General features: G+C 48.1%; 1 protein-coding gene and 1 long non-coding RNA gene across 2 annotated transcripts; one reads left to right on the forward strand and one right to left on the reverse strand.

Annotated features, from left to right (window-relative positions):
- Positions 1 to 1370: 1370 nt before the first annotated feature.
- pdap1 (PDGFA associated protein 1) lies at positions 1371 to 26114 on the forward strand. The gene is made up of 6 exons (XM_033013540.1): positions 1371 to 1602; positions 14868 to 14950; positions 17586 to 17651; positions 20826 to 20950; positions 23248 to 23399; positions 24690 to 26114. The coding sequence occupies exons 1-6, from the start codon at positions 1590 to 1592 to the stop codon at positions 24707 to 24709; spliced, it is 459 nt and encodes a 152-aa protein (XP_032869431.1). The 5' UTR covers positions 1371 to 1589; the 3' UTR covers positions 24710 to 26114.
- Positions 8697 to 27078, reverse strand: LOC116967071. The gene is made up of 4 exons (XR_004410129.1): positions 26481 to 27078; positions 20172 to 20203; positions 13804 to 13813; positions 8697 to 8709 (listed from the first exon to the last, which is right to left on the reverse strand). It is a non-coding gene; the product is annotated as an uncharacterized LOC116967071 (long non-coding RNA).
- Between the last annotated feature and the right edge of the window lie 58 nt (positions 27079 to 27136).

Here is a 27136-nt window from a genome sequence, read left to right on the forward strand (position 1 = left end):
TGCATCTCCTTGATTTGTTCCTTTAACTTTAAACAGCACGACGAATTCTAGTTCAATAATTCTAGTTCTCCTAACTTTACTTCCTTCGTCTCCTGACATTTCGGGTCTATCGCTCGATGCCTCTCTCTTAGAGCCCCCCTTTTCCTTACCTACAGTCTGCCCCCCACCACCCTCAGCCCCACCACTCCCTGAAGCCATGGGCCTCTAGAATCTGCGATGTGACTCGAACGACCTCCAGCAGCTTAAAGCCCCTCAACAAGTCTTTGCTCCTGCAAACACTCTACCCCAAATTCCTCCGCATCTTTTGCACTATTATTGGTTGTTTTTAAGTTTAGTTTCGAGACACAGCACGGAACCAGGCCCGTCTCCCCCCCCCCCCCCCCCCCCCCCCCCCCCCCCCGCCCCGCATTCTCCAGCATTAGGTTGGATCTGCTGAGTTGACCAAATCAAAGATCCTATAGCAGAGCAAGATAGGCTACTCCTGCGAAATGCAATGGACTGACGTGTAGTAGCTACGGAGGGGATCATGGGCATTTTCCCCGCCCATTTTAGTAACCTGAACCTACCTGACCCGACCCGACTCGCAGTGTAATCAATGTTGTGGGGCAACAGTTTGTTGCTGTGATATAGGGTTAGATTCATAATTCTGTTAGTTCATAATTCTGTTAATTCTTGTTAAAGAATAAAATGTTTATAAACACACATACATGAATGTGATATAAATGTATATAATCATATGACACACACAATTATATTTCTTCTGATCCAATAATGAACTTTATTTCAGACTAGACAAGGGACATTAAATAAGAAACATTGTAAATAAGAAACATTGTAAACCTCCCCGCAACTTCACACACACTAGGCCTTATCCCCCCCCCCCCCCCCGGCACTCCCTCGCCTGCCCCCTCACTACAATGTCTCCCCCCCCTCCTATGCCCCGCTGCCCCGCTGCCCCGCTGCCCCGCTATAAGATCTTTGGTTGGATCTGCTGAGTTGACCAAATATCATCCCCGCGCCTGCGAATTATGCATGGACAGGGCCGTCGTGCACACGTGTCGGGTGTCCGGGCGCTGATTGGCCGCCGCGCCTGTCTGTCCCGTTAGTCCCGCCCACAAGCGAGGCGGGTCCTTGCCCATTTGGGAGCTGATTGGCTATGAGATCTGTCAGTCACCCACTAAAGGCGGGACCACCGTTGATCCCGCCCACATCGGAGGATGATTGGCCGCTACCCCCTGTCAATCCCGCACCTCCTGCCCCGTTTCCGGTTGACGCCCCCTCCGCTACCAAGCCGTCGGGGGGCGGGAGCAGCCGCTGATTGGCCGGCGGGCGAGGGTGACGTCAGCTGCGGGGCGGCGATTGGCCGGCCGGCCTGTCGGTCAGCGGGAGCCGAGCGGAAGTGGCGTTGGCAGCGGGCGACGGGCGATTGTGAAGCGCGGAGCCGCGTCGCGGAGGAGCAGCAGCTGCAGGAGCAGCGGGAGGAGGAGGAGGAGCGGGGCCGCAGGCCGAGCACAGCACCGAGCACAGGCCCAGCCCAGCCCAGCACCCAGCCCAGCCCAGCCCAGCACGGCCCAGCACGGCCGGCAGACATGCCGCGGGGAGGTGAGCGCCAACCCCAACACACACACATCCTAAAGGGGGAGGAGGAGGAGGATTCAGTCGGCGGCCTGACAGCCTGGGCCTGAGCGGCGCCATCGCAACGAGGGGATAGAGGAGAGGGAAGGGAGGGGGATGGAGGAGTGAGGGGGTAGAGGGGTGAGGGGGTAGAGGGGTGAGGGGGTAGAGGGTGAAAAAGGGGGATAGAGTGTGAGGGAGGTGGAGTTGAGGGTGAGTGAGGGGGGTAGAGGAGTGAGGGGGTAGAGGAGTGAGGGGGTAGAGGGGTGAGGGGGTAGAGGGGTGAGGGGGTAGAGGGGTGAGGGGGTAGAGGAGTGAGGGGGTAGAGGGGTGAGGGTGGGTGGAGGAGTGAGGGTGGGTGGGTGGAGGAGTCGGGGGTGGAGGAGTCAGGGGGGTGGAGGAGTGAAGGGGGTAGAGGGGTGAGGGTGGGTGGAGGAGTCGGGGGGGGAGGAGGGAGGGGGGTGGAGGAGTGAAGGGGGTAGAGGGGTGAGGGTGGGTAGAGGGGTGAGGGTGGGTAGAGGGGTGAGGGTGGGTAGAGGGGTGAGGGTGGGTAGAGGGGTGAGGGGTAGAGGGGTGAGGGTGGGTGGAGGAGTGAGGGTGGGTGGAGGAGTCAGGGGGGTGGAGGAGTCAGGGGGGTAGAGGGGTGAGGGTGGGTGGAGGAGTGAGGGGGTAGAGGGGTGAGGGTGGGTAGAGGGGTGAGGGTGGGTGGAGGAGTGAGGGTGGGTGGAGGAGTCAGGGGGGTGGAGGAGTGAGGGGGGTAGAGGTGAGGGTGGGTGGAGGAGTGAGGGTGGGTAGAGGGGTGAGGGTGGGTGGAGGGGTGAGGGTGGGTGGAGGAGTGAGGGGATAGAGGAGTCGGGGGTAGAGGAGTGTGGGGGGTAGAGGAGTGTGGGTGGGTGGAGGGGTGAGGGAGGGGGGTAGAGGAGTGAGGGCGGGTAGAGGGGTGAGGGTGGGTGGAGGAGTGAGGGTGGGTAGAGGAGAGAGGGAGTGAGGGGGGTAGAGGAGTGGGTGGAGGAGTGCGGGGGTGGAGGAGTAAGGGTGGGTGGAGGGGTGAGGGGGGGTAGAGGATGAGGGAAGGGGTAATAGGGAGTAATGGAGAGGGGTTGTAGGGGTAATGGGGAGAGGTAATGGGTAAAGTGCCATACCAGAGGGTAATGAGGAGAGGGTAATGATGGTGAGCAGGGAAGGTAATGGTGAGGAGAGGGTAATGTACAGGGGGTAACGGGATGGGGAGAGGGTATTGGCAAGGGGGGAATGTGGGGGAGTTATGGTGAGGAGCGGAGGTGTTAATATTGTGTGTGGGGGGGGGGGGTAATGTTCACCAAACCCTTCAATTTTTAAAAGGGAGAGAAACAAGTGAGCTATAAATCTCAATAAAGGATCTAGCATAAGGGATGTGATAACAGGACAGAGAAAACAGGAATGGGATTAGTTAAAGTCAACAAGGATTTGTAAAAGGAAAATCTTAGTCAGCAAAGCTACTGAAAGTTTGAAAATGTTACTCGAATTTGTAGTGTACTAAAATGGGCCATTTGACCCACCTTTGTCTGTAATGATCATTTTTGCCCATCTGCGCTAGGTCTGACCCTTGGGTATCTTGCCTGTGTATTTGAGTGCCTACCTACAATGAGTCTTAAATGCAGTTATTGTATCTAACTGCAGTAACATATTTGGCTGTGCGTTCCAGATATCAACCACTGTGTGCAAAAAGAGATAACCTTTCCCCTAGACGCGCTGCGAGTTGGGGGCTATGCGTCAGTGGATAGGGTGGGGATGGGGTAAAAGGAGCCAATGAATAATATTAATATAATATCAAGGGGGCTGGTTAGTGTGTGTGTGTGTGGGGGGGGTTAGTGTGTGTGTGTATGGGGGGGGGTAGTTAGTGTGTGTGTGGGGGGGGGGTAGGGTGTGGGTGTGGGGGGGGGGGGGTAGTTAGGGGGTGGGTGTGTGGGGGGGAGGGTAGTTAGGGGGGGGGTGTGGGGGAGGGTAGTAGTGTGTGTGGGGGGGTAGTGTGTGTGGGGGGGTAGTTAGTATGTGTGTGTGTGTGGGGGGGTAGTTAGTGTGTGTGTGGGGGGTAGTTAGTGTGTGTGGGGGGTAGTTAGTGTGTGTGGGGGGTAGTTAGTATGTGTGGGGGGTAGTTAGTATGTGTGGGGGGTAGTTAGTGTGTGTGTGGGGGAAGGGTGGTGTGTGTGGTGGGGGGGTAGTTAGTGTGTGTGTGTGGGGTTAGTTAGTGTGTGTGTGTGGGGGGTGGAGTGGTGTGTGTGGGGGGTAGTTAGTGTGTGTGTGTGTGGGGGGTAGTTAGTGTGTGTGTGTGTGTGGGGGGGGGTAATTAGTGTGTGTGTGTGGGGGGTAGTTAGTGTGTGTGTGTGGGGGGTAGTTAGTGTGGGTGTGGGGGGGTAGTGTGTGTGGGGGGGGTAGTTAGTGTGTGTGTGGGGGGGGGGGGTAGTTTGTGGGTGGGGGGGGGGGGGGTAGTGTGGGTGTGTGTGGGGGGGGGTAGTTAGTGTGTGTGTGTGTGGGGGTAGTTAGTGTGTGTGTGTGGGGGTAGTTAGTGTGTGTGTGGGGGGGGGTAGTTAGTGTGTGTGTGTGGGGGGTAGTTAGTGTGTGTGTGTGGGGGGTAGTTAGTGTGTGTTTGTGTGGGGGGGTTAGTGTGTGTGTGTGTGGGGGGGGTAGTTAGTGTGTGTGTGGGGGGGGTAGTGTGTGTGTGTGGTGTGTGGGGTAGGGGGTAGTGTGTGTGTGGGGGGGTAGTTAGTGTGTGTGTGTGGGGGGTAGGTAGGGTGTGTGTGTGGGGGGGGGTAGTTAGTGTGTGTGTGGGGGGGGTAGTTAGTGTGTGTGTGGGGGGGGGTAGTTAGTGTGTGTGTGGGGGGGTAGTTAGTGTGTGTGTGTGTGGGGGGGAGTTAGTGTGTGTGTGGGGGGGGTAGTTAGTGTGTGTGTGGGGGGGTAGTTTGTGTGTGGGGGGGGGGGTAGTTTGTGTGTGTGTGTGTGGAGGGGCAGTTAGTGTGTGTGTGGGGGGGTAGTTATTGTGTGTGTGGGGGGTAGTTAGTGTGTGGGGGGTAGTTAGTGTGTGTGTAGGGGGGGGGGGTAGTTAGTGTGTGTGTGTGTGGGGGTAGTTAGTGTGTGTGTGGGGGGGTAGTTAGTGTGTGTGGGGGGTAGTTAGTGTGTGTGTGTATGGGGGGGGGGGTAGTAAGTGTGTTTGTGGGGTGGTTAGTGTGTGTGTGTGTGTGATGCCGCAGTTCGCCCCCCGCAACTGCACGTTGAGGGGACTGGGACCCAACGGGTCCAACTTGGTCTAGTCTCCTTTAAAACTCCTTCCTCTCACCTTAAACTTCTCTTGATGGCCCGACCATGCTTTAGAATCTCTCCCCCTCCCATCTGTGTCTGTATAATTTTATACCTCGATCTGTTACCCCTCAGCTTCCAATGTTTGGAAAACAAACCCAGCCTACTGGGTCTGAGTCTGAAGAAGGGTTTCGGCCCGAAACGTCGCCTATTTCCTTCGCTCCATAGATGCTGCTGCACCCGCTGAGTTTCCCCAGCAATTTTGTGTACCTTCGATATTCCAGCATCTGCAGTTCCTTTTTGAACACCCAGCCTACTCTATTTGTTATTGCATCTGAAGTCCTCCAATCCGCTCTGCATCCTGGCGAATATTCTCTGCACTCTCTCCAGTGTAACTATATCCTTCATATAATATGGCAACCAGTTCTGCGCACAATACTCCAAGTGCTTATCCCAATTTTATATTCTATACCCTGCCTGAGATACGGTCTTTGCCGACCAACGATCACTCCGTACACGAGCACTATCCTACACGCTGGGGACAATTTACAATTTTACCAAAGCCAATTGCCCTACAAGCCTGTGCATCTTTGGAGTGTGGGAGGAAACTGGAGTACCCGGAGAAAACCCACGCGGGTCGCCGGGAGAAGGTACAAACTCAGTACATACAGCACCCGTAGCCGGGTCTCTGGCGCTGCAAGTCAGCAACTCTACTGCTGTGTCACTGTGCCGCTCTATGAATGTACCCATCCCATATGAGCCTTCACCACCAGTGTTGCCACTTCCAGAAAACTTTAGATTGAACAAGGTCCCTCTGTTCATCAACATTCCTTTGCACTTTTTCATTTACTGTATATGTCTTGCCTCTATGTGACTGCTTTAAAATCGACTTCACACTTGTTTAGTTTAAACGCCCAATTTAGTTTAGAGATACAGCACGGAAACAGCCCTTTGGCCCACCAATTCCGCGCCGACCAGCGACTCCCCGCACACTAACAATATCCCACACACGCTAGGGATAATTTAGATTTTTGTTAACCACAGCCAATTAACATACAAACCTGTACATCTTCAAGGTGTGGGAGGAAACCAACACAGGTCACGGGGAGGACGTACAAACTGTACAGACAGCACCCGCAGTCAGGATCGAAATCGGGTCCCTGTGCTGTAAGGCAGCAACTTTACCACTGCCGACCTGCCAATGCTTTGTCCAGCTTTTCACCTGATCGATATCCTGCTCTAGCCTTAGACAGCCTTCCGCGCTGCTCATAACACCAACTTTGATGTAATCTGCAAATTTAATAATCCGAGTTTAATAATCATAGTTCATGTCCAAATGTCAATTTGAAACTTTGGCCCAGCGTTTGTCAACAGACAGAGATTTTAAAGACAGACACAAAATGTTGGAGTGACTCAGGCAGCATGTTTATCAGTCAATGAAAGTAAGCATGCAGGTACAGCAGGCAGTGAAGAAAGCGAATGGCATATTGGCCTTCATAACACGAGGAGTTGAGTCAAGGAGCAAAGAGTTCCTTCTGCAGTTGTATAGGGCCCTAGTGAGACCACACCTGGAGTATTGTGTGCAGTTTTGGTCCCCTAATTTGAGGAAGGACATTATTGCTATTGAAGGAATGCAGGGCAGGCGTACAAGGTTAATTCCCGGTATGGCGGAACTGTAATAAGCTGAGAGAATGGAGCGGCTGGGCTTGTATACTCTGGAGTTCAGAAGGATGAGAGGATATCTTATTGAAACATATAAGATTATTAAGGGTTTAGACATGCTCGAGGCAGGAAACATGTTCCCGATGTTGGGGGAGTCAAGAACCGGGGCCACTGTTTAAGAATAAGGGATAAGCCATTTAGAATGGAGACGAGGAAACATTTTTTCTCACAGAGTTGTAAGTCTGTGGATTTCTCTGTCTCGGAGGGCGGTTGAGGCCGGTTCTCTAGATACTTTCAAGAGAGAACTAGATAGGGCTCTTAAAGATAGCGGAGTCAGGGGATATGGGGAGAAGGCAGGAACGGGGTACTGATTGGGGATGATCAGCCATGATCACATTGAATGGCTGTGCTGACCCGAAGGGCCGAATGGCCTACTCCTGCACCTATTGTCTATCTCTGGAGAGAAGGAATGGGTGACGTTTCGGGTCGAGGCCCTTCTTCAGTGATTAAAACAGGAAAAAGGCAGTTTAGTGGCGGCGCAGCGGTAGAGTTGATGCCATACAGCGCCAGAGACCAGGGTTTGATTCTGATATTGGGTGCTGTCTGTACGGAGTTTGCACATTCTCCCTATGACTGGTTGGATTTTCCGAGGGTGCTGCGGTTTCCTCCCACACGCCAAAGAATTACAGATTCGTAGGTTAATTGGCTTGATGTAAATGGTTTAAAAAAAAAAAAGATGTCCCTAGTGTGTGTAGGATAGTGTTAGTGTGCGGGGATCACTGGTCGATGCAGCGGGCTAAAAGGCCTGTTTCCGCGCTGTATCTCTAAACTAAACATCGCAGGCAGCTCGTTAATCTTACAATGGGACATTGGATGTGAGCCAACGCCTTTGTTCTAATAATGATTCACTTATTTTCCCATTGTTTTGGAATATCAGGAGGTGGTAATTGTCTTCCTCAGCTGCTGTCAAACTAGCAAAAAGGAAAAGGTATATGGAAAGTCCTCTGGTTGAAGGCAGAGTTTTTTTTTTTAGTGACGTGGATTTCTTTGGCATCTGTTTAGCAGGTGGAAGGTTAGTTGGTTTCTAACTACACCACCATCTGTGAAGCCAGAGGAAGGAATAGTTATGCATCCAGGGGCATGGGAGGGGAGGGGGCGCGAAAGAGAGAAGGGAACTGTGGGGGAGGGGGGAGGGAAGTCATTACAGGTTAACTAACGTTTGGAGCATTCAATGTTCATTGTACACAGTTGCACATGGCTGTCTTGTTTACTTAGATGTACAAATAGTGAACCTCTTGCAAATTGTGTGTTATAAGCACTAGCTTCTTAAAAACTGCATACAGTGTGATACCTACAAAATCAAATTGTTCCAACCCATTGTATAATTCTGAGAATGGATTTCTTTAAAAAAAATCAGAATTCCTCAGTCTCTTGCATCTTTTGCACGCACTACGCACAGTCATCGAGCATTTCTGCCTTGTTCAGACTGACTTGCCTCTGTAAACATTCTACACACTATTTAACATTCAGATATTTGATTTCTGCTTGCTTTCCGTTCCTTCCATTCAGAGAAAAAACTCCACACGATATTTAATTTACTGATTTTTAATTATTTTTACTTTCCTTTCCCTTTCTCCAGAGACGATTCTGTTATTTATGTCTCCTTAATACATTATTTAGCTTTATCTTTTAACAGATGGGCAGCAGCCAAAATATTCAGATTAGTTCTGTGCTTAAGCCACTGTCATCTGCATTTCATGCTCTCGATCTCCATTTGTTTTCCCCAGTTCTATCGGGTGCCTGTTTTTGTGTCTTTCCGACTTGTCAAATTTTACGACAGCAAATTTCTGAAATACCACGTTGTGTATTACCAGCTTTGACTCCTCTCATTTTCTGCAAATCGCTTAAGACTTGGGGCGGCCACGATGGCGCAGCGGTAGAGTTGCTGCTTTACAGCACTTGCAGTGCTGGAGACCCGTGTTCGATCCCGACTACAGGTGATGTCTGTACGGAGTTTGTACGTTCTCCCCGTGACTGCATGGGTTTACTCCGAGATCTTCGCTTTCCTACCAGAATCCAAAGAAGTACAGGTGTATAGGTTAAGTCTGAGGAAGGGTCTCGACCCGAAACATCACCCATTCCTTCTCTCCAGAGATGCCGCTTGTCCCGCTGAGTTACTCCAGCTGTTTGTGTCTTATCTTCAGATGTGTAGGTTAATTGGCTTGGGTTTGCATACTTGGTATATGTATAAATTGTCGCTAGTGTGTGCGGGGATCGCTGGTCGGCGCGGAGTCGGTGGGCCGAAGGGCCTGTTTCTGCGCTTCTACTTAAACTAAACTTCTACTTAACATGCTACAAAAAGCTGTTTGTGCTGAGCTGCCTGAGGCTGTGACTTCAATTTCCCCCTACCCATACACTGAGTGGCACCTTAAACCTCAAGTAACACTTTCAACAGAGGAACTAGAGCCATGCAAGACCTGTTATTAGAATTGTTTGTTTCAGTAATGGGAAGTGTGCGGCCCAGACCAAAATGCAAGCTAACCTCACTTCCATCAACCCCAGCTACACTTCACACTGACTCGGGAAGGCCGCAAGCCTAATCAAGGACAAGTCTCGCTCTTCTCCTGCCTCCCATCGGGCAAGAGGTACCGAAGTTTGAAAAAGCATCCTTCCAGATTCAGAAGGTAGCCAAAAATGCTGGAGGCGGATGAGGCAGCATCTATGGAGAGAAGGAATTGGCGACATTCCGGGTCGAGCCCCTTCTTCAGACAGTTTCAGTGACAGTTTTGTCGCAGCTGTTATCACGCAACTGAACCGTCCCGTCACCAACTAGAGAGCGGGCCTGACCTACCACCCAGCTTTTTGGAGACCCTCGGACTATCTTTAATTGGATTTTACTGGTCTTTATCTTGCACTAACCGCTATTCCGTTAATCCTGTATCTGTGCACCCTGGACCAAAAGCTTGATTGTAATCATGTCGTCTTTCTGCTAACTGGATCGCATGCAAGAAAAAAAAGCTTTTTGCTGCATCTTGGTGCCCGTGACAATAATAAACTTAACTAAAACGAGGTTTTAACAAAACGATCAAATATAATGAAGCAGTGGTGTTTACATCCAGCTCAAATTGAGGATATCTTGTGGGTTAGGGTTAGAGAATACTGTGGGGTGGCTTCCATGTGCTCTGCGCGTAGCATCTGGGTGTGGATTTCGCTGTCCGTGTTGCTTCATCTACAAGCAGTGTATCCTGAACAGGGTGAGATCAGTGGATAAAAATGGCTTTTGAATTCACCGTCCCCAGAATTTGTCTGATGCACCTGCAAAAAAAACAACACCTCTTTAAGGGCAGTAGGCCATGTCATTTCCTGATCCTAAAATCAGGACCCCACAAGTTTCTAGTAAGAAAGGAGGCTGTTTGGCCTTCTGCGTCTGTGCTGGTAGAAATGGTGCGAGCAAAGCAAAAAATAACGGTTAATTTGCAACAACAACACAGCAAGTAACGTCAAGAAACTATAAACGTGGAGCGACTTTTAAGCCTTCACATTCTACATAATATTGTAAACCTATCTGCTTTAAACCCTTTCCCCATTGCATCTTCTAGCATCAAGATGGTGATTTTTTTTGGCTTCCATGACCAGGGCAGCACGGTGGCGCAACGGTAGAGTTGCCGCCTTATAGCGCTTGTAGCGCCATAGACCCAGGTTCGATCCCGACTACGGGTGCTGTCTGTACGGAGTTTGTACGTTCTCCCCATGACCGTGTGGGTTTTCTCCGAGATATTCGGTTTCCTCCCACACTCCAAAGACGTACAGGTTTGTAGGTTAATTGGCCTGGTTTAAGTGTTAAATTGACATTAGTGCGGGTAGGATAGTGTTAAAATGCGGGGATCGCTGGTCGGTGTGGTCTCGGTGGGCCAAAGGGACCGTTTCTGCTCTGTATCACTAAACTAAACTTCTGTTCAGAGCTGGGACTTCTAGAAACTGGTTGTAGGTGGCGTGCCTGTGATTTAGCCCTTTTGGATTTCAGAGTGCGTTGCTTTTTTCCTCCCATATTCTAATCCCTTAAATTTCAATTGTGGCCAGCTTTTATGGATATTCAAAGCAGTGAGAGGTGAGGAGGATGGCTTGATTGTAATTATGCATTGTCTTTCTGCTGACTGGTTAGCACGCAACAAAAACTTTTCACTGTAACCCGGTACACGTGACAATAGTCTGAAGAAGGGTCTCAGCCGAAACGTCACCCATTCCTTCTCTCCAGAGATGCTGCCTGTCCCGCTGAGTTACTCCAGCATTTTGTGTCTACGGTTTAAACCAGCATCTGCAGTTCCTTCCCACACATATAGAAGTTTGTTTTGTTTTACATTTATCATGGAATCCATGAATACCTCCATTATGTGGTCTGTCCTATAATATAGTCCAGTGTGCGTCTTAGTGTTCTGTCACTGAATGCAATGTCTTACAGCAACTGATTCATTGTCTGAACCTTGGTACACAGACTTAACCATGCTGTCGACCTGGGAAGTCAGTCGTCGCAGTGTCTGAAGCTCAAAACTCTTTGCTGATCTTGCGCAAAACTGTCACCCTGATTTTGTAATAACCCTTGACGTGTCCGCGGCAAAGTGGCGCAGCGGTAGAGCTGCTGCCTCACAGCGCCAGAGACCCCGGTTCGATCCTGACTATGGGTGTTGTCTGTAAGGAGTTTGTACGTTCACCATTTGACCGCATGAGTGTGCTCTCACACTCCAAAGACGTAAAGGAGTGTTGTAGGTTAATTGGCTTCAGTAAAATTGTAAATTGTCCCTCGTTTGTACGAGTGTTAGTGTATGAGAGTGATCGCTGGTCAGCACGGACTCGGTGGGCCGAAGGATTTGTTTCCACGTTGTATGTCTAAAGTACTGTCTGTACAGAGTTTGTACGTTCTCCCTGTGGCCTCGTGGGTTTTGCTCTGGGTGCTCCGGTTTCCTCCCACACTCCAAAGACGTGCAGGTTTGTTGGTTAATTAGCTTCTGCAAATTGTCCCTAGTGTGTAGGATAGAGCTAGTGTACGGGTGATCGTTTGGTGTGGGCCGAAGGGTCTGTTTCCACGCTGCATCTCTAAACTAATCCTAATGGTCCTGTCCCACGATGAGAGTTCATTTCAAGAGCTCTCCCGAGTTTAAAAAAAAATCAAACTCGTGGTAAGCACGGAGATTGAACGTAGCGGGTACGTCGGAGCTCGGGGACGTCTCTTAGCGGCTCGTAACGCTAACGGCAGGTACTCGGGAAGACTCGCTAACGACAGGTAAGCTCGGGTAGACTCGTGAAGATTTTTCAACGTGTTGAAAAATGTCCACGAGAGCCCCGAGTACCGACGAGCGGCCATTACCGTAAATCTCCGAGTTCGAATCAGGGCAAACTCGGGAGAACTCTTTGAATGGACTCGTACAGTGGGATAGGGCTTTAAGCCTCTTTCTCCTGTCTTGGCCAGGCTATTCATACATAACATTTTTTTCAGTGCTGGTAGTCTTCCATTCCGCAGACATCTCTGATCCACCTCCTCTGTGCTGGTTGTCTCTGTGTGCCAGGACCTCAGCATTGGTCATTCTGTTTTGATGCTGGCAGCATGAAACTGCTTGTGCTGTCTGTAGCAGCTCAATGTCTAAAAACCATGGTAAACTGCAGAAAAGTAACGTAATTTAATGCTTTTGATGAAGATAAATATGACTCTCTAACAGAGGCATTGTCCTAATTGATTTGATTTAGTTTGTATAAATTAGCCATTATATTATGCTCTGATATTGATTTTTCACAAACCACATTTGTCAACTGTGGCAGCAAGTTGCGATCTCAAATCCTGCCTTTAATGTGGTGATTGAAACGATCTTAACCCAAAGTACAATTGAGATCATTTAAACATATTCAGTGTCACGCTTAAGATTGTATCTGATAACATGGTCGATATTCTGCATGCATTAAAAAAAATCTGTGTATAAAATAATAGATGCAAATATATGTACATAACTAGCAATAATTAATGGGATTAAAATGGTGGCACGGCGATTAAATTGTTGCACTATTCATCCAGAGACTCTGAGGTATAATATGTAGGAAGGAGCTGCAGATCCTGGTTTAAACCAAAGACCGACACAAAAAGCTGAAGTAACTCAGCGAGTCAGGCAGCATCTCTGGAGAGAAGGAATAGAAACATAGAAAATAGGTGCAGGAGTGGGCCATTCGGCCCTTCGAGCCTGCACCGCCATTCGATATGATCATGGCTGATCATCCAACTCAGTATCCTGTACCTGCCTTCTCTCCATACCCCCTGATCCCTTTAGCCACAAGGACCATATCTAACTCCTTCTTAAATATAGCCAATGAACTGGCCTCAACTACCTTCTGTGGCAGACAATTCCACAGATTCACCACTCTCTGTGTAAAAAATGATTTTCTCATCTCGGTCCTAAAAGACTTCCCTCTTATCCTTAAACTGTGACCCCTAGTTCTGGATTTTTTTCTTTTTTTTTCTTTTTGTTCTCGATGTTGGGGGAGTCCAGAATAGGGTGTGAAGAAGGGTCTCGACCTGAAACATTCTCGAGAGATGCTGCCTGAACTGCTGAATTACTCCAGCTTTTTGTATCTGTCTTCGCTCTTGATTCCAGAAATCAGTTCTAATCCCAGGAGGGCACCTGTGGAATTTAAATTTGTTAACTGAGGTTTTTCTTTTTAATTGGTCTTTTGTAGTATAGTTTTACAGGTATCATTACATTACGTAAAAGTCCATGTGGTTCACTAATGTTTAGGACAGTGAATCTGCCACTGCATGTCATGTTGTCACTTGCGGGCGGAGCACCAAGGCAAATTCCTTGTATGTGAATACTTGGCCAATAAACGTATTCATTAACTCATGAACATAAACTATACCTGTTCGGATCTGTATGGTTCTGTGTCTATGGCTTGCCTTTCAAAAGGTCTTCGTACACTGTTCAGGATTAACATCCTTAAACTCTGACAAGCCACTACCCTAGGTAGACAAAATTGCTGGAGAAACTCAGCGGGTGCGGCAGCATCTATGGAGCGAAGGAAATAGGCAACGTTTCGGCCCGAAACGTTGCCTATTTCCTTCGCTCCATAGATGCTGCCGCACCCGCTGAGTTCCTCCAGCAATTTTGTCTACCTTCGATTTTCCAGCATCTGCAGTTCCTTCATGAACAAGCCACTACCCTGCTGTTTAGAGATCCCGACAGTTCAGAATCTTGCTTATTGGGGCCCTGTTTGCACCCTCCACCCCCTTCCCTTTCCCCCTCCCCCCTACCCCCAACTCACTACATACGCAGGAAAACTACTATGAGGTATCTTTTTTTAGTGAATTAATAGTGCTTTAATAAGAATAACATGTCATATTCCAGGAAATCTACCACTCCCAAGGTCCTGAGAGTGATGGATTAGCCTGATCTAATTATCTGATCTTTACTCGCTTGCCGCACTTCTCAGTGAAGCTTGCATTCTAACATATGAACAAATCGCCTGTATTTGCTTAAGAGAGACGCAAAAAAGCTGGAGTGACTCAGTGGGTCAGATGGCATCTCTGGTGACCCTTCTGCTCGAGAGAAGGGTCTCGACCCGAAACGCCACCTATTCCTTTTTGCGTCTTCTCTTCGATTCACAGATCACCTGCAGTGCCTTCCTACACATCGTGTATCTGCTTCTCCAGTTTCTCTCTTCTCATGATATTCAGCGTATAATGGTGATAAGTGAAGAAAATACAGTTGGTTCAGTGGCCTCATAACATCAGGGAAGAAGCTGTCCATGAATCTGGAGGTAGACAAAAATGCTGGCGAAACTCAGCGGGCGATGCAGCAACTCGGTGAGTTGTGACCCGAAACGTCGCCTATTCCTTCGCTCCATAGATGCTGCCTCACCCGCTGAGTTTCTCCAGCAGTTTTGTCTACCTTCGATTTTTCCAGCATTTGCAGTCCTTTCTGAAACATGAATCTGGAGGTGTGCATTTTCACATTTCTATGCCTCTTGCCTGATGGGAGAGGGAAGAAGAGGGAGTGAGACTGGTCCGTGATTATGCCTCTGGCCTTGCCGAGGCAGCGGGAAGTGCAGATAGAGTCAGTGGAAGGGAGTTTGGTTTGTGTGATGGTCTGGGCTGTGTCCACAACTCTCTGCATTTTCTTGCAGTCTCGGATGGAGCTGTTGAGCACTATATCTCAGACTGTACAAGTTCCTGTCGTTTAGACTTGGGGGGGAAAAAACCCCGGAACGTGCAGTTTTCCTGACTTAATGTACCATCTACTTGATGAAAACTAATGAAAATACTTTTGTCTTCACCTTTCCAGGTAAACGAGGCCACAAGGGGCGGGCAAAACAATTTACAAACCCAGATGAGATTGATGCTCAGATGAAAGCAGAGAAAGAAAAGGCAAGTGCATATTAAACCTCCCTGCTCATCGGCCTCCACAACTCCTTTACACAGCGCTTTTGACCAGTGAGACGCCTCGAGTTCCTCCGCGCATGTGGACATAGCAAATAGAATTGTACAGCAGGCTAACGTGAGAAAATACAAAAATGATTCGCAAAGGAATATCTTTGGGAAGTGAGGGGATGGGCAGCTTCTCCGTATAAATTCAAAGCTTCCCGTAGCTAGGTTATTGTACAGGGGCACGTCAGAAGCATTTGTTCTTGAGAAAGGTTGTGGCGCAGCGGTAGAGTCGCTGCCTTACAGCGCTAGAGACCCCGGTTCAATCCTGACTGCGGGTACTGTCTGCATGTTTTCCCCGTGACCGCGTGCTCCATTTTGCTCGCCCATTCCAAAGGCGTGCACGTCTGTAGCTTAATTGGCTTCTGTTAATCGTTTCTAATGTGTACAATATTGATTGGTTGGTTCAGACACAGTGGACCAAAGGGCCTGTTTCCACGCTGTATCTCTGAATTAAACTTTTTTTTAAAAATATTTTTATTAGAAGCAATGTACAGTCGTATAAACCGTGGCATATAACATAATACATTTTGTGTACAACATCTTGTTTTAAATGTAACAATAGAAAAATAACAAAAGCAAGAAAAAAAGAGAAAATAAAAATTTAAGGAAAGTAGTGATGTGTAGGCCCCAGAAGTTAACAATTAGTAGTTTGTGGATAGATAGAGAGAAAGAGCCCATAGAGATGTAGAAAAAAAGAGAAAACCAGAAAGGAAAAACAAAAGGGGGGGGGGAAACAGAAAAGGAATATACGTACTTCATATATGGAGGGTTATGGTCTGAGCGCAGGTATATGGGACTAGGGGAGAATATGTGTTCGGCACGGACTAGAAGGGTCGAGATGGCCTGTTTCCGTGCTGTAATTGTTATATGGTTATATCTTGCCACAGCCTTCACCCAGTTCTGAAACAGTTAATTTCCAGTCTTATGTTGCACCATATTATACTTGTAATAAATCGATGATTTAAATCTCTGAATTAAACAAAAGTATTGATATTCCTTTTATCATTGAGTTCCGAACATGGGTATCATGAGTCTGAGGTAGGTACTCAGAAGTAGGGTCTCGACCCGAAACGTCACCCATTCCTTCTACCTAGAGATGATTGATGCCTGTCCCGCTGAGTTACTCCAGCTTCTTGTGTCTGCTGAAGGACACTGTTGTGTTGAAGGGTTGCTGATGTGTGTAGTTGGTGCTGCTCTTTGTTTCCTGGGAACTGATATCAAATCTAATCCAGATATTAGTAACAAATCTTCTCTCCAGAGATATGCTGCCTGTCCCGCTGAGTTACTCCAGCATTTTGGTTTCAACCAGCATCTGTAGTTCCTTCCTACACATTTTATTTACAGGCTACTTTGTGGATCGCCATTATATTGCCGCTGGCTGTGTGTTAGCTGGGGCTCAGTGAGTGTAGACCCTCCAGAGCATTAGAAAGTGATTGTTGCATCAATGGCACAGTCCCTCCACCGCTACCAGTACAGGAGAAGTTGAACCGTCTCGTTGTTAGCAAGTACATGCTCTGCATGTCGGGGTGAATTCAAGTTTGGAGCAGAGGCCAATTGGGCCAGAATAGGCTTGTATGACATTGGCTAAGCTGTGTATTATCCAGCATGTTGTGTCTATGGGTAGGACAGGTTTTGGAGGGATATGGACCAAATGCTGGCAGGTGTGACTGGTGTAGCTGGGACATGTTGTCCGGTGTAGGCAAGTTGGGCCGAAGGGCCTGTTTCCACACTGGGGCACTTTATGAATCATAGATTCATACTGATGATGGGTTAGGAAAAGTGGAAGACAGGCTGTGAGTGTTTGAGTGAGTTAATCGTCTAGTTTTTTCATTTAGTAGATACTGGTAGCATCAGGTGACGAGAGCAGGTATTGAGCGGGGTGGTTCTGGGACTCCAGAACTAACTGTTGAGCCTTCCCAAGGTGTGGATCTAACTCTACGAAACACCAGTGAAGGGAGGTGCCCACTTGATAACCCCAATGGTATAATTACATCTACACACTAGTTTTTTTTTATGTGCTTGTTAACATGTAGGTAGCTGATCATTGCATATCGAGGTAGTTATTGTCCTTGGCATAAGTTTGTATAATCAGTTCAGGTAGTGCTTTGGACTTGGTTTTCTTGGTTGAGTGCTTATCCTGGCATTATAGCACAAGTACTTTGTAATTTAATTATAATTTAGCACGGAAATAGGCCCTTCGGCCCAACCTTCCTATGCCAACCAAGATGCCCCTTCTGCACTAGTTCTACCTGCTCGTGTTTGGCCCTCATTCCTTTCCTGTCTGTGTACCTGTTCTATTGTCTTTTCTGCGGATGTTCCAAAACACTGCTCACAAGTTGATCAATGTTAAATGGAGGTCGACAAAAATGCTGGAGAAACTCAGCGGGTGAGGCAGCATATATGGAGCGAAGGAAACAGGCAATGTTTCAGGTCGAAACCCTTCTTCAGGCTCAATATTGCTCCCAGGTTTACTGCTGGTGTTGGAAATTGTTCATTTAAAAATGCAGATTTTTTATTTACTGACTTAATGCGTCTGTTGACATCCCAGTTAATGAGTTTGTCTTTAAATCTTTAGGCCAAAGATCTACCTGAGAACGCGGGTGATGCTGATTCTGAAGAAAGCAGTGATGATGATTCTGAGGTGAGTACACTGGTCTTTGGAGGGCTTGTGCTCATCTTTGCTTTGCCTCTGCACTGCAGCAGTGGCGTTGAGCTGTTCTCAGGGGTGTCCCTGTGGGGACCACGCATCTTGAGCTGTTAGTGAATAGGGTGGCGCAGTGGTGGAATTGCTGCCTGACAGCGCCAAAGACCTGACTGTGGCCGGATGCTATCTGCATGGCGTTTGTCTGTTCTCCCCTTGACCGCGTGGGTTTTCCCCGGGAGCTCAGGCTTCCTGCCGCACTCCAAAGACTTTGGTTTAAAAAAAAAAAGTGTACATTGTCCCTAGTGTGTTCGATAGTGCTAGTGTACGAGGTGACTGCTGGTTAGCGTTGACTCAGGCGTCCGAAGAGCCTGTTTCGACAGATGGCACAATGGGCTAAGTGTTCGGCTGGCAACCGGAAGGTAGCTGGTTCGAATCCCGCTTGGAGTGCATACTGTCGTTGTGTCCTTGGGCAAGACACTTCACCCACCTTTGTCTGTGTGTGGATGTAATTATGTGAAGCTCTTTGGGGTCAATGCAAGTTGACTAAAAATGTGCTATATAAATAAAGAAATTTAATTTTAATTTTAATTTAATTTAAAGCGGAGCTATTTTGAGTGAATTATATCTGGGTGGGAATTCTTCAGTTTGAACAGACTAATGAAAGACAAGTAGTCTGTATAGTCTTGTATATCGCTGTATAGTCTTGTATATCTCAGAACCAAAGTCGTCCCCACACATTGAGACGTTTTTTGTGAACAGCTAAATCCATCCCATCTATGTTTATCCAGCGTACACAAAAAAGCTGGAGAAACTCAGCGGGTGCAGCAGCATCTATGGAGCGAAGGAAATAGGCAACGTTTCGGCCCGAAACCCTTCTTCAGACTGATCGGGGGTGGGGGGGGCGGGGACAAGAAAGGAAAAAGGAGGAGGAGCCCGAAGGCTGGGGGATGGGAGGAGACAGCAGGGGGGCTGAGGAAGGGGAGGAGACAGCAAGGGCTAACAAAATTGGGAGAATTCGATGTTCATGCCCCCAGGATGCAGACTCCCCAAGCGGAATATGAGGTGCTGTTCCTCCAATTTCCGGTGCTGCTCGCTGTGGCCATGGAGGAGACCCAGGACAGAGAGGTCAGAGACGGAGTGGGAGGGGGAGTTGAAGTGCTGAGCCACCGGGAGGTCAGCTTGGTTATTGCGGACCGAGCGGAGGTGTTCGGCGAAACGATCGCCCAAACTCCGCTTGGTCTCACCGATATAGATCTGCTGACATCTAGAGCAGCGGATGCAATAGATGAGGTTGGAGGAGATGCATATAAACCTCTGTCGCACCTGGAACGACTGCTTGGGTCCTTGAACGGAGTCGAGGGGGGGAGGTAAAGGGACAAGTGTTGCATTTCTTGCGGTTGCAAGGGAAAGTGCCCGGGGAGGGGGTGGTACGGGAGGGAAGGGAAGAATTGACAAGGGAGTTATGGAGGGAGCGGTCTTTGCGGAAGGCAGATATGGGGGGAGATGGGAAGAAGTGGCGAGTGGTGGGGTCACGTTGGAGGTGGTGAAACTGACGGAGGATTACTTGTTGTATGTGACGGCTGGTGGGGTGAAAGGTGAGGACTAGGGGGACTCTGCCCTTGTTGCGAGTGGGGGGATGGGGAGAGAGAGCAGTGTTGCGGGGTATGGAAGAGACCCTGGTGCGAGCCTCATCGATTTTACCAAGTTTATGCAGCGTTCCTTTAAGTACATCTTTGCTATTGCGTTCACTAAGCCACGCATGGTCGTGCTATTTTGGTGTCGTATTCCTAGTACAGTATTGAATACCAAGCTGGGGCCGTGCACTTATTCTCGTGCATGTTAGAATAGGCTTGTCATTCCTGCTGTTGCCGTAAGATCCACATGTCCCCTCCCTCTAATCCTTGAAAAGAGATTGACCACTTTCATACAGGTTTGTAGGTTAATTGTCTTCGGTAAAAATTCAGTTATCCCTCGTGTGTGGGGAGTGTGCGAGTGTATGTGGTGATCGCTGGTCAGCACAGACTCGTTGGGCCGAAGGACCTGTTTCTGCACTGCATCTATAAAGTCTAAAGTCGCTGCAATTTTTCGCAGTGGCGCAAATGTCCAAAGGAAAGCATGTTCATGTTCAAAGGCTGCAGATATTTCCCCCTCCGTTTTTCACCTCTCAGTCTGCACCAACCAGCGATCCCCGCACATTTTACACACACGCGCACACACACACACACACAGGCCAATTTACAATTTTACCAAGTCAGTTAGCCTACAAACCTGTGCGTCTTTGGAGTGTGGGAGGAAACCGGATTTCCAGGAGAAAACTCACGGGGAGAACGTACAAACATAGAAACATAGAAAATAGGTGCAGTAGTAGGCCCTTCGAGCCTTCATCGCCATTCAATATGATCATGGCTGATCATCCAACTCAGTTTCCTGTACCTGCCTTCTCTCCATACCCCCTGATCCCTTTAGCCACAAGGGCCACTCCCTCTTAAATATAGCCAATGAACTGGCCTCAACTACCTTCTGTGGCAGAGAATTCCACAGATTCACCACTCTCTGTGTGAAAAATATTTTTCTCGTCTCGGTCCTAAAGGATTTCCCCTTATCCTTAAACTGTGACCCCTTGTCCTGGACTTCCCCAACATCGGGAACAATCTTCCTGCATCTAGCCTGTCCAACCCCTTAAGAATTTTGTAAGTTTCTATAAGATCCCCCCTCAATATTCTAAATTCTAGCGCGTACAAGCCGAGTCTATCCAGTTTTTCTTCATATGAAAGTCCTGACATCCCAGGAATCAGCCTGGTGAACCTTCTCTGTACTCCCTCTATGGCAAGAATGTCCTTCCTCAGATTAGGAGACCAAAACTGTATGCAATACTCCAGGTGTGGTCTCACCAAGGCCCTGTACAACTGCAGTAGAACCTCCCTGCTCCTATACTCAAATCCTTTTGCTGTGAATGCTAACAGTTTCCTCCCAAGTTCCAAAAACATGCAGGATTTCCCAGGGGGGAAACCCACACTGATCACGAGAAGAACGTACAAACTCCGTACAGACTAGCCCCCCGCGGTCAGGATCAAACCCGGATCTCTGGCGCCGTGAGGCAGCAACCACCTCAGCAACGCCGTGCCGACATTAATTTGATAAAAGATCTCACTTTATTTTCTTTGATTTCAGCCCAAGAAGAAAGGAGTGGAAGGAATAATAGAGATTGAGAACCCCAACCGAATAGTACAGAAAAACAAGAAAATAGCTGAAGTGGATCTCAATCCCCGAAACCGAGAACTCTCCAGGCGAGAAAGGTCAGAGAGTTTCTCAATTAAACATTCAAATCTTTATCACTGAATAACCCATTTTAATGCAGGGTGACTCTATATCAAATATGCAACCTATATGTTTATCCCCCTGACTGAATGAATGAGCCAGTCCCTTTATCTCTGTTTCTGATTTCAACCCCAAGGGGGGAAAAGGTTCCAAGCGGTTCTATCCCTCCCATAGTTTTATATGCTTCTATTTGGTCTCCCCTCAACCTCTGGCGATCCAGGGGAAAGTTTGCATTTAGAGCTGGCTGAAAACTTCAAATTCCTAGGAGTCAAGGTCAACTTCTCCTGAGCCGCCCATGTTGAAGCAACCATCGAGGGAACACACCACCTGCCTCTACTACAAACTACTTCAGGAAGTTTGGCGTGTCCCCTACAACTTCTACAGATACACCATAGAAAGTGTTTTATCAGGGCACAACACAGCTTGGTTTGGCAACTTCATTCATTCATCATCGCTGAAAACATCAGCGACGCTGGGGCGCTGGTTTCCGACTGGAACGGTGACGGACGCTCCACACATCTCTGTCCTCCAGTTCCTGTGGACTTCAGCCGCTGGAAGTCTAGGATTTTGGTGTGTGTGTGTGTGTGCTTTATCATCATTCCTTACAATGCCGTGTACGACAGTGATCGCAACTTCTACTGAAGTGTGGATGGCTGTTGGCTCACTAGGAGCTCATCCGCCCTTTGACAGGTCTTGTTTTTGGTCCTGCTGGGGGTCCACAGCCCCCTCCTCGCCTGGCAACCCAGTGTAGGGGTATAGACACCGACTATCCGACCATGGAGCGGGTAGCACGGGATTACATGGTACCCGTGGTGGGGGGGGGGGGGGGACTCCCCCCGACCTGACCTGACCTGGGAACAGCTCCACCCAAGACCGCAAGAAATTGCAGCGAATTGTGGACGCAGCTCAGACCATCACATAACCCAACCTCCCTTCTATTGACTCGATTTATACCTTGCGCTTCCTCAGCAAGGCCAGCAGCATAATCAAGGACGAGTCGCACCCTGGTCACTCACTCTTCTCCCCTCTCCCCAGGCAAAAGGTACAGATGTGAAAATGCACACCTATCCATTTTCTCCGGAGATGCTGCCTGACCCACTGAGTTTACTGTCTTTATCTTGCACTAAACATTATTCCCTTATCATGACCCTTATCAATCTCACTCCCTCTTCTCCCTGCTCCCATCAGGCAAGAGGTACAGAAGTGTGAAAACGTACACCTCCAGATTCAGGGACAGCTGTTACTAGGCAACTGAACCATCCTACCATAACCAGAGAGCAACGCTGAACTACTATCCACCTCATTGGTGACCCTCAGACTACCCTTGAGTGGACTTTACTGGCTTTACCTTGCACTAAATATTATTCCCTTATTATGTGTCTATACACATGTAAATGACTCGATTGTAATAATGTATTGTCTTTCTGCTGACTGGACAGCGTGCAACAAAAGCTTTTCACTCGACCCGAAACGTCGCCTATTTCCTTCGCTCCATAGATTCTGCCTCACCCGCTGAGTTTCTCCAGCATTTTTGTCTACCTTCACTGTACCTCTGTACCTGTGACAATAGACTAAAATGTAAAACAATCCTCTCCTTGTAGCTAATACCTCCTAATCCAGGGTCATTCTGATAAACCTCTTCTGCACCCTATCCAATGCCTGCACATCCTTTCTGTAATGGGGCTGCCAGAACCGCATACAATGTGCCCTAACCAAAGACTAACTTTTAATTTGCTATTCCCTTGTACCACCTTGAGCACTTTGCTGTGTTGCATAGAGTGATACAGCGTGGAAACAGGCCCTTCGGACAAACTTGCCCACACCAGCCAACAATGTCCCAGCTACACTAGTCCCACCTGTCCACATTTGGTCTATATCCCTCCAAACCATGTACCTGTCTAACTGTTTCCTAAACATTGGGATAGTCCCTGTATCAACTACCTCCTCTGGCAGCTCGTTCCATACACCCACCACCCTCTGTTAAAAAGTTAGCCCTCAGATTCCTAATAAATCTTTTTCCCTTCACCTTAAACCTATGTCATCTGCTCCTCGATTCACCTTCTCTGGGCAAGAGACTCTGTGCATAAATGCAGGTTATCCTTTTTTTTAAATCTGACATATTTGTTCAATGACTTCACAAAACGTGAAAGTTCAACGTAAAATGGTGACTCTATCAAAGTAAAGGGCCTGTCCCACTTTCACGACTTTTAACGGTTTAACGCAAAGCTAATTACATTTTATTTCCATCCCCTGCCCTACAATGTTCCCTTCTCAGGGAAGAGATTGAGAAGCAGCAAGCTCGGGAGAGGTATATGAAACTCCACCTGGAGGGGAAGACGGAGCAGGCGCGGGCAGACTTGGCGCGGCTTGCCATCATACGGAAGCAGCGGGAAGATGCAGCCAAGAAACGCGAGACTGACAAGAAAGGTTGGTGACAGCCGGATGTTGCTGGCTATGATTTGTCCTGTTGTGTACCTTTCATTCGTTCATTTGTTCTCTGTGTCTTTTCGTATCAATCGTTTCCCTCTCCCCTGATTTTCAGTCTGCAGAAGAGTCTCGACCCGAAACGTCACCTATTCCTTTTTTCCAGAGATGCTGCCTGATCTGCTGAGTTACTCCAGCACTTTGTGGCTTGTCTTTGGTGTAAACCCACGTCTGCAGTTCCTGGCTACACAACCTGTCCAGTTACCGAGACTGTGAGCTCCGGTCCTCAATTCTTTCCACCTACCCCTTGCTAGCTCCTAAGGCCTTTCAAAGCATACATCCTGAAAATGTTCAGTCTTACAAACTGTTACTCTAGCGATAGCAAAGTTTGCTTGTATAACCTCTGCCCTGTCCTCAACTTCACTTGGACTATCTCTGACACCTCTCCCCTTTCTTGATCTCTGTCTCCATCACAGCGAACAGACTATCGACCAACTCAAGGGTGGGGAACCTGTGGCCTTAAGTGCGCATGGGGCTTATAGGCCATTAAGTGCAGCCTTTTGAATGAATCCAAATTTTGTAGAACAAATCCTTTTATTTTTATTAATATGTTTTTGTTTGTCTTTTATTTTTATTTTAATCTTAAAATGAACGTATTTAAAATACCAAAGAGTAAAAGAAGATTCAACGAAATAATCCTCCCCGACTGACGGCCACAAGTAAAACATTAGTAAGTCACGAGGTCTATATTAACAAATTAATGTATATTTTGAAGTATATCTAATTGAAGTTTCTTGGATGCGGCCTTATTAGATCACAGCTAACTTAATGCGGCATTCCAACATAAAAAGGTTCCCCACCCCTGGAATAATGTCAACTACAAACCTACCAACTCCCAAGTTATCTGGACTACACTTCCTCCCACCATGCCTCTTGCAAAGACCCTATCAATCCCTACTCAATTTTCGTTTTCTGCCGCATCTGCTCCCAACCTGAGACAACTATTTCTCCCCTCCCCTATTTCTTCCTCGAGCTTCGCAAATCCTCAAATCTTTTTACCTCTCACCTTCTGTTTTCCATCTCTGTCCATTGTCCAACCATCTTCCTGTCAAATAACCCTTCTCACCAGTGTCGGCCTATTGCCTGCCAGGCTTTGTCCTGCCCTTCCGCCGTCTAGGCCGAGCCACCCAGAAACTAACTTCTATTTTCAGTGCGAGTAGTCTTCCACTAGTAAATAGCAAGGCAAATTGTTCCGACTGTCGATAACTCCTGGACTCCGCTTCCGTTCTGCAGTGAAAGACACGAAAGCCTAGCGCCAAGTGAGCCCAGCAGAGTCATCGGGTAACCTGGAGGGGGACATTCAAGCCATCACCTGCTCTTGCGCAGCTCATCTCCTCGTCGCCCAACGCCAACAACAAAAACAAAAAAAAACAACTCCATCGCATCCTGCATCTCGCCCACAGCCAGCACACACGCCGCCAAGAGAGTCGATCTGCCTGTTGAATTTTTACACTTCCGATAACCAAGAATAAACAAGGTGTTTTTAATCCAGCCGCGTGCTTTTAGAAGCACCGTTTGGCATTCTGTGCATGAGGACTGAAAAGACTAGTGAATGTTTAATAGTGTGCCGTGCGTGGTGGGCTGACACTAGACCGTTGGGGGGGGTGGGGGGGGGGTTCTAGTTCAGAGCGTGACTTTGGATGAGGCCCAGATATTGCTCCAGTTAGCTACAGGGGTCTGTTACAACTTCCAGGGGGGATTTTTTTGCTCCCTTGTTACTTGTCCTTAAAAAAATAATAATAATAATACTGACAGTATATCCAGGATCATAATTTGTAGGGAAAAGTGCGGTTTCCATTAGTATTTGGGACGGCTGAGGGTGGAGGCAGATTGCGGGGGGAGGGGGGGGTGCGATACTAGAGGGGTCACTTGTAAGCCATAAGGAGAGGGGACGGCAGCCTGAGGAGACAGTGGGCGAGGACATCATCGGCTACCTTGTCACTTCTGTTGCAGAATCCAAGGGAACGTTTCGGTGTGGTAAACTAGAAGCATCGCCAGGCTTCCAGCCATTTGTGTCGGCCATTTTGATTTTAGCTCCTTGGTGTCATCTTTGTCAGACCCTATTTTATTTCCCCCCCTCTTTCCTCGCTCTTACAGTATGAAACATTTGCCACAGTAGGTTTTATTTGAGAGCCTTGGTTAACGGCGCAGCAATAAAAAAAACAAAAAAAAACACCCCAGTCTGGAGAGATGAGTAATTTATTTTCCTGTGTAAATCTAAGTTTGTCGTCTAGAAGCTAGTCTTTTCCCTCGGGCAGTTTGATAGGCACATTTAACCTCAAGAGTCACAGCTGCCTTATTTAAATTTTTATTTTTTTATTTTTTTTTGCTTCATTGCTTTTGATCATAGCGTCGTTGAATTTTTTGGGAGTCGGTGTGAGAGGGAGGGGCGAGCAGAAATGTTTAATTCAGATGGAAAGCCAAAGTACAAACTGTTTTGCAAGTTCGCAGATTCCATCTGTACAACTGGTTGGTTGGTTGGGCGTTCTTCACATGGGCTTGTGGAGGGACTGTGGTTGGGGAAGGTCAGAATTAGTACCTAATTTACCCTTGTGTTTGTGGAGAGGGGAAAATAAATTGCCTGGAGTTTTACTCCTCACCGCTGTCTGGCTCGTGAATGCATGTGTGCAGTGGTTGGATTAAAAGGTTTGTGTGCAATTTGTTTTTTTTTACTCTTTCCTTCCCCCCCCCCCCCCCCCCCCCCCCCTCTTCAACCACAGCGCATCGCCCAAGTCAGACAGTCTTACCCTGGGTTGCTGTGACACAAGTAGACAATAGGTGCAGGAGTAGGCCATTTGGCCCTTGGAGTCAGCCATGATCACATTGAATGGCGGTGCTGGCTCGAAGGGCCAAATGGCCTACTCCTGCACCTATTAATCATTGATCATGGCTGATCGTCCCCAATCAGTAACCCGTTCCTGCTTTCTCCCCATATCCCCTGACTCTGCTATCTTTAAGAGCCCTATCTAGCTCTCTCTTGAAAGTATCCAGAAAACCGGCCTCCAGAGAATTACGCAGACTCACCACTCTGTGTGGAAAAACTCGGGACAATTGCTCCTTTAATTGGCACCCAGACTATTTTGGTCCATGCAGGGTGAGTGCAGGTTTCTTGGCCTTGCTAAAACTGTTGGAGGTACCCATGCAGAAGGCTTGGGTTTTAAGTAGCCTTGGAAACCGATATAATTATTAGAAGCAATTAATAACAATTTTGACTTCTCTCATTCAGACCCTTGGCTCAGCCTTAGCATTTCCAGCTTTTATATTTTAATGACTTAGGGGCTCAATGAGATTCCCTGTGTTTTCTCTGTGTTAAATGAGAAAACAAGATAGATGCAGCGAAGCCTGTTGATTAACGACAACGTTTCAATCTCCTTTCCCAGGTCACTGTTCTGGATGTAGATGCTCAAATTCTAAGGCCTGTTTCAGGCCCGTATGTCCAAAATTAACTCAATGTTGCCAAAAAGATGTTGTAGATCAGAGCTGACTTAGAGTGAAGCCCAATGTGCTTCAGTTCACTGGTCTCGGCTGTTCCCTAGCCTTGAGATCGGCAGGGTCCAGTCTCTGCCAGTGGGCCTGAGAACGTCTAATAAAGACTCGTAGCATAGCCTGGTATGGTGGGTGGGTGGGGTGGGGGGGGGGGGGGGGAGTTACAATTGAATGTTTTGTCAGCTCTCTTTTTC

Source organism: Amblyraja radiata, chromosome 38 (genome assembly GCF_010909765.2).
Source record: "Amblyraja radiata isolate CabotCenter1 chromosome 38, sAmbRad1.1.pri, whole genome shotgun sequence".
In the NCBI taxonomy this organism is placed as follows: Eukaryota; Metazoa; Chordata; class Chondrichthyes; order Rajiformes; family Rajidae; genus Amblyraja; species Amblyraja radiata.

Coding starts and splice junctions, on each gene's coding strand:
- pdap1 (XM_033013540.1), top strand. Junction 17,652..20,825: donor GCAGTGATGATGATTCTGAG/GTGAGTACACTG, acceptor CTTTGATTTCAG/CCCAAGAAGAAAGGAGTGGA. Junction 20,951..23,247: donor GAACTCTCCAGGCGAGAAAG/GTCAGAGAGTTT, acceptor TTCCCTTCTCAG/GGAAGAGATTGAGAAGCAGC.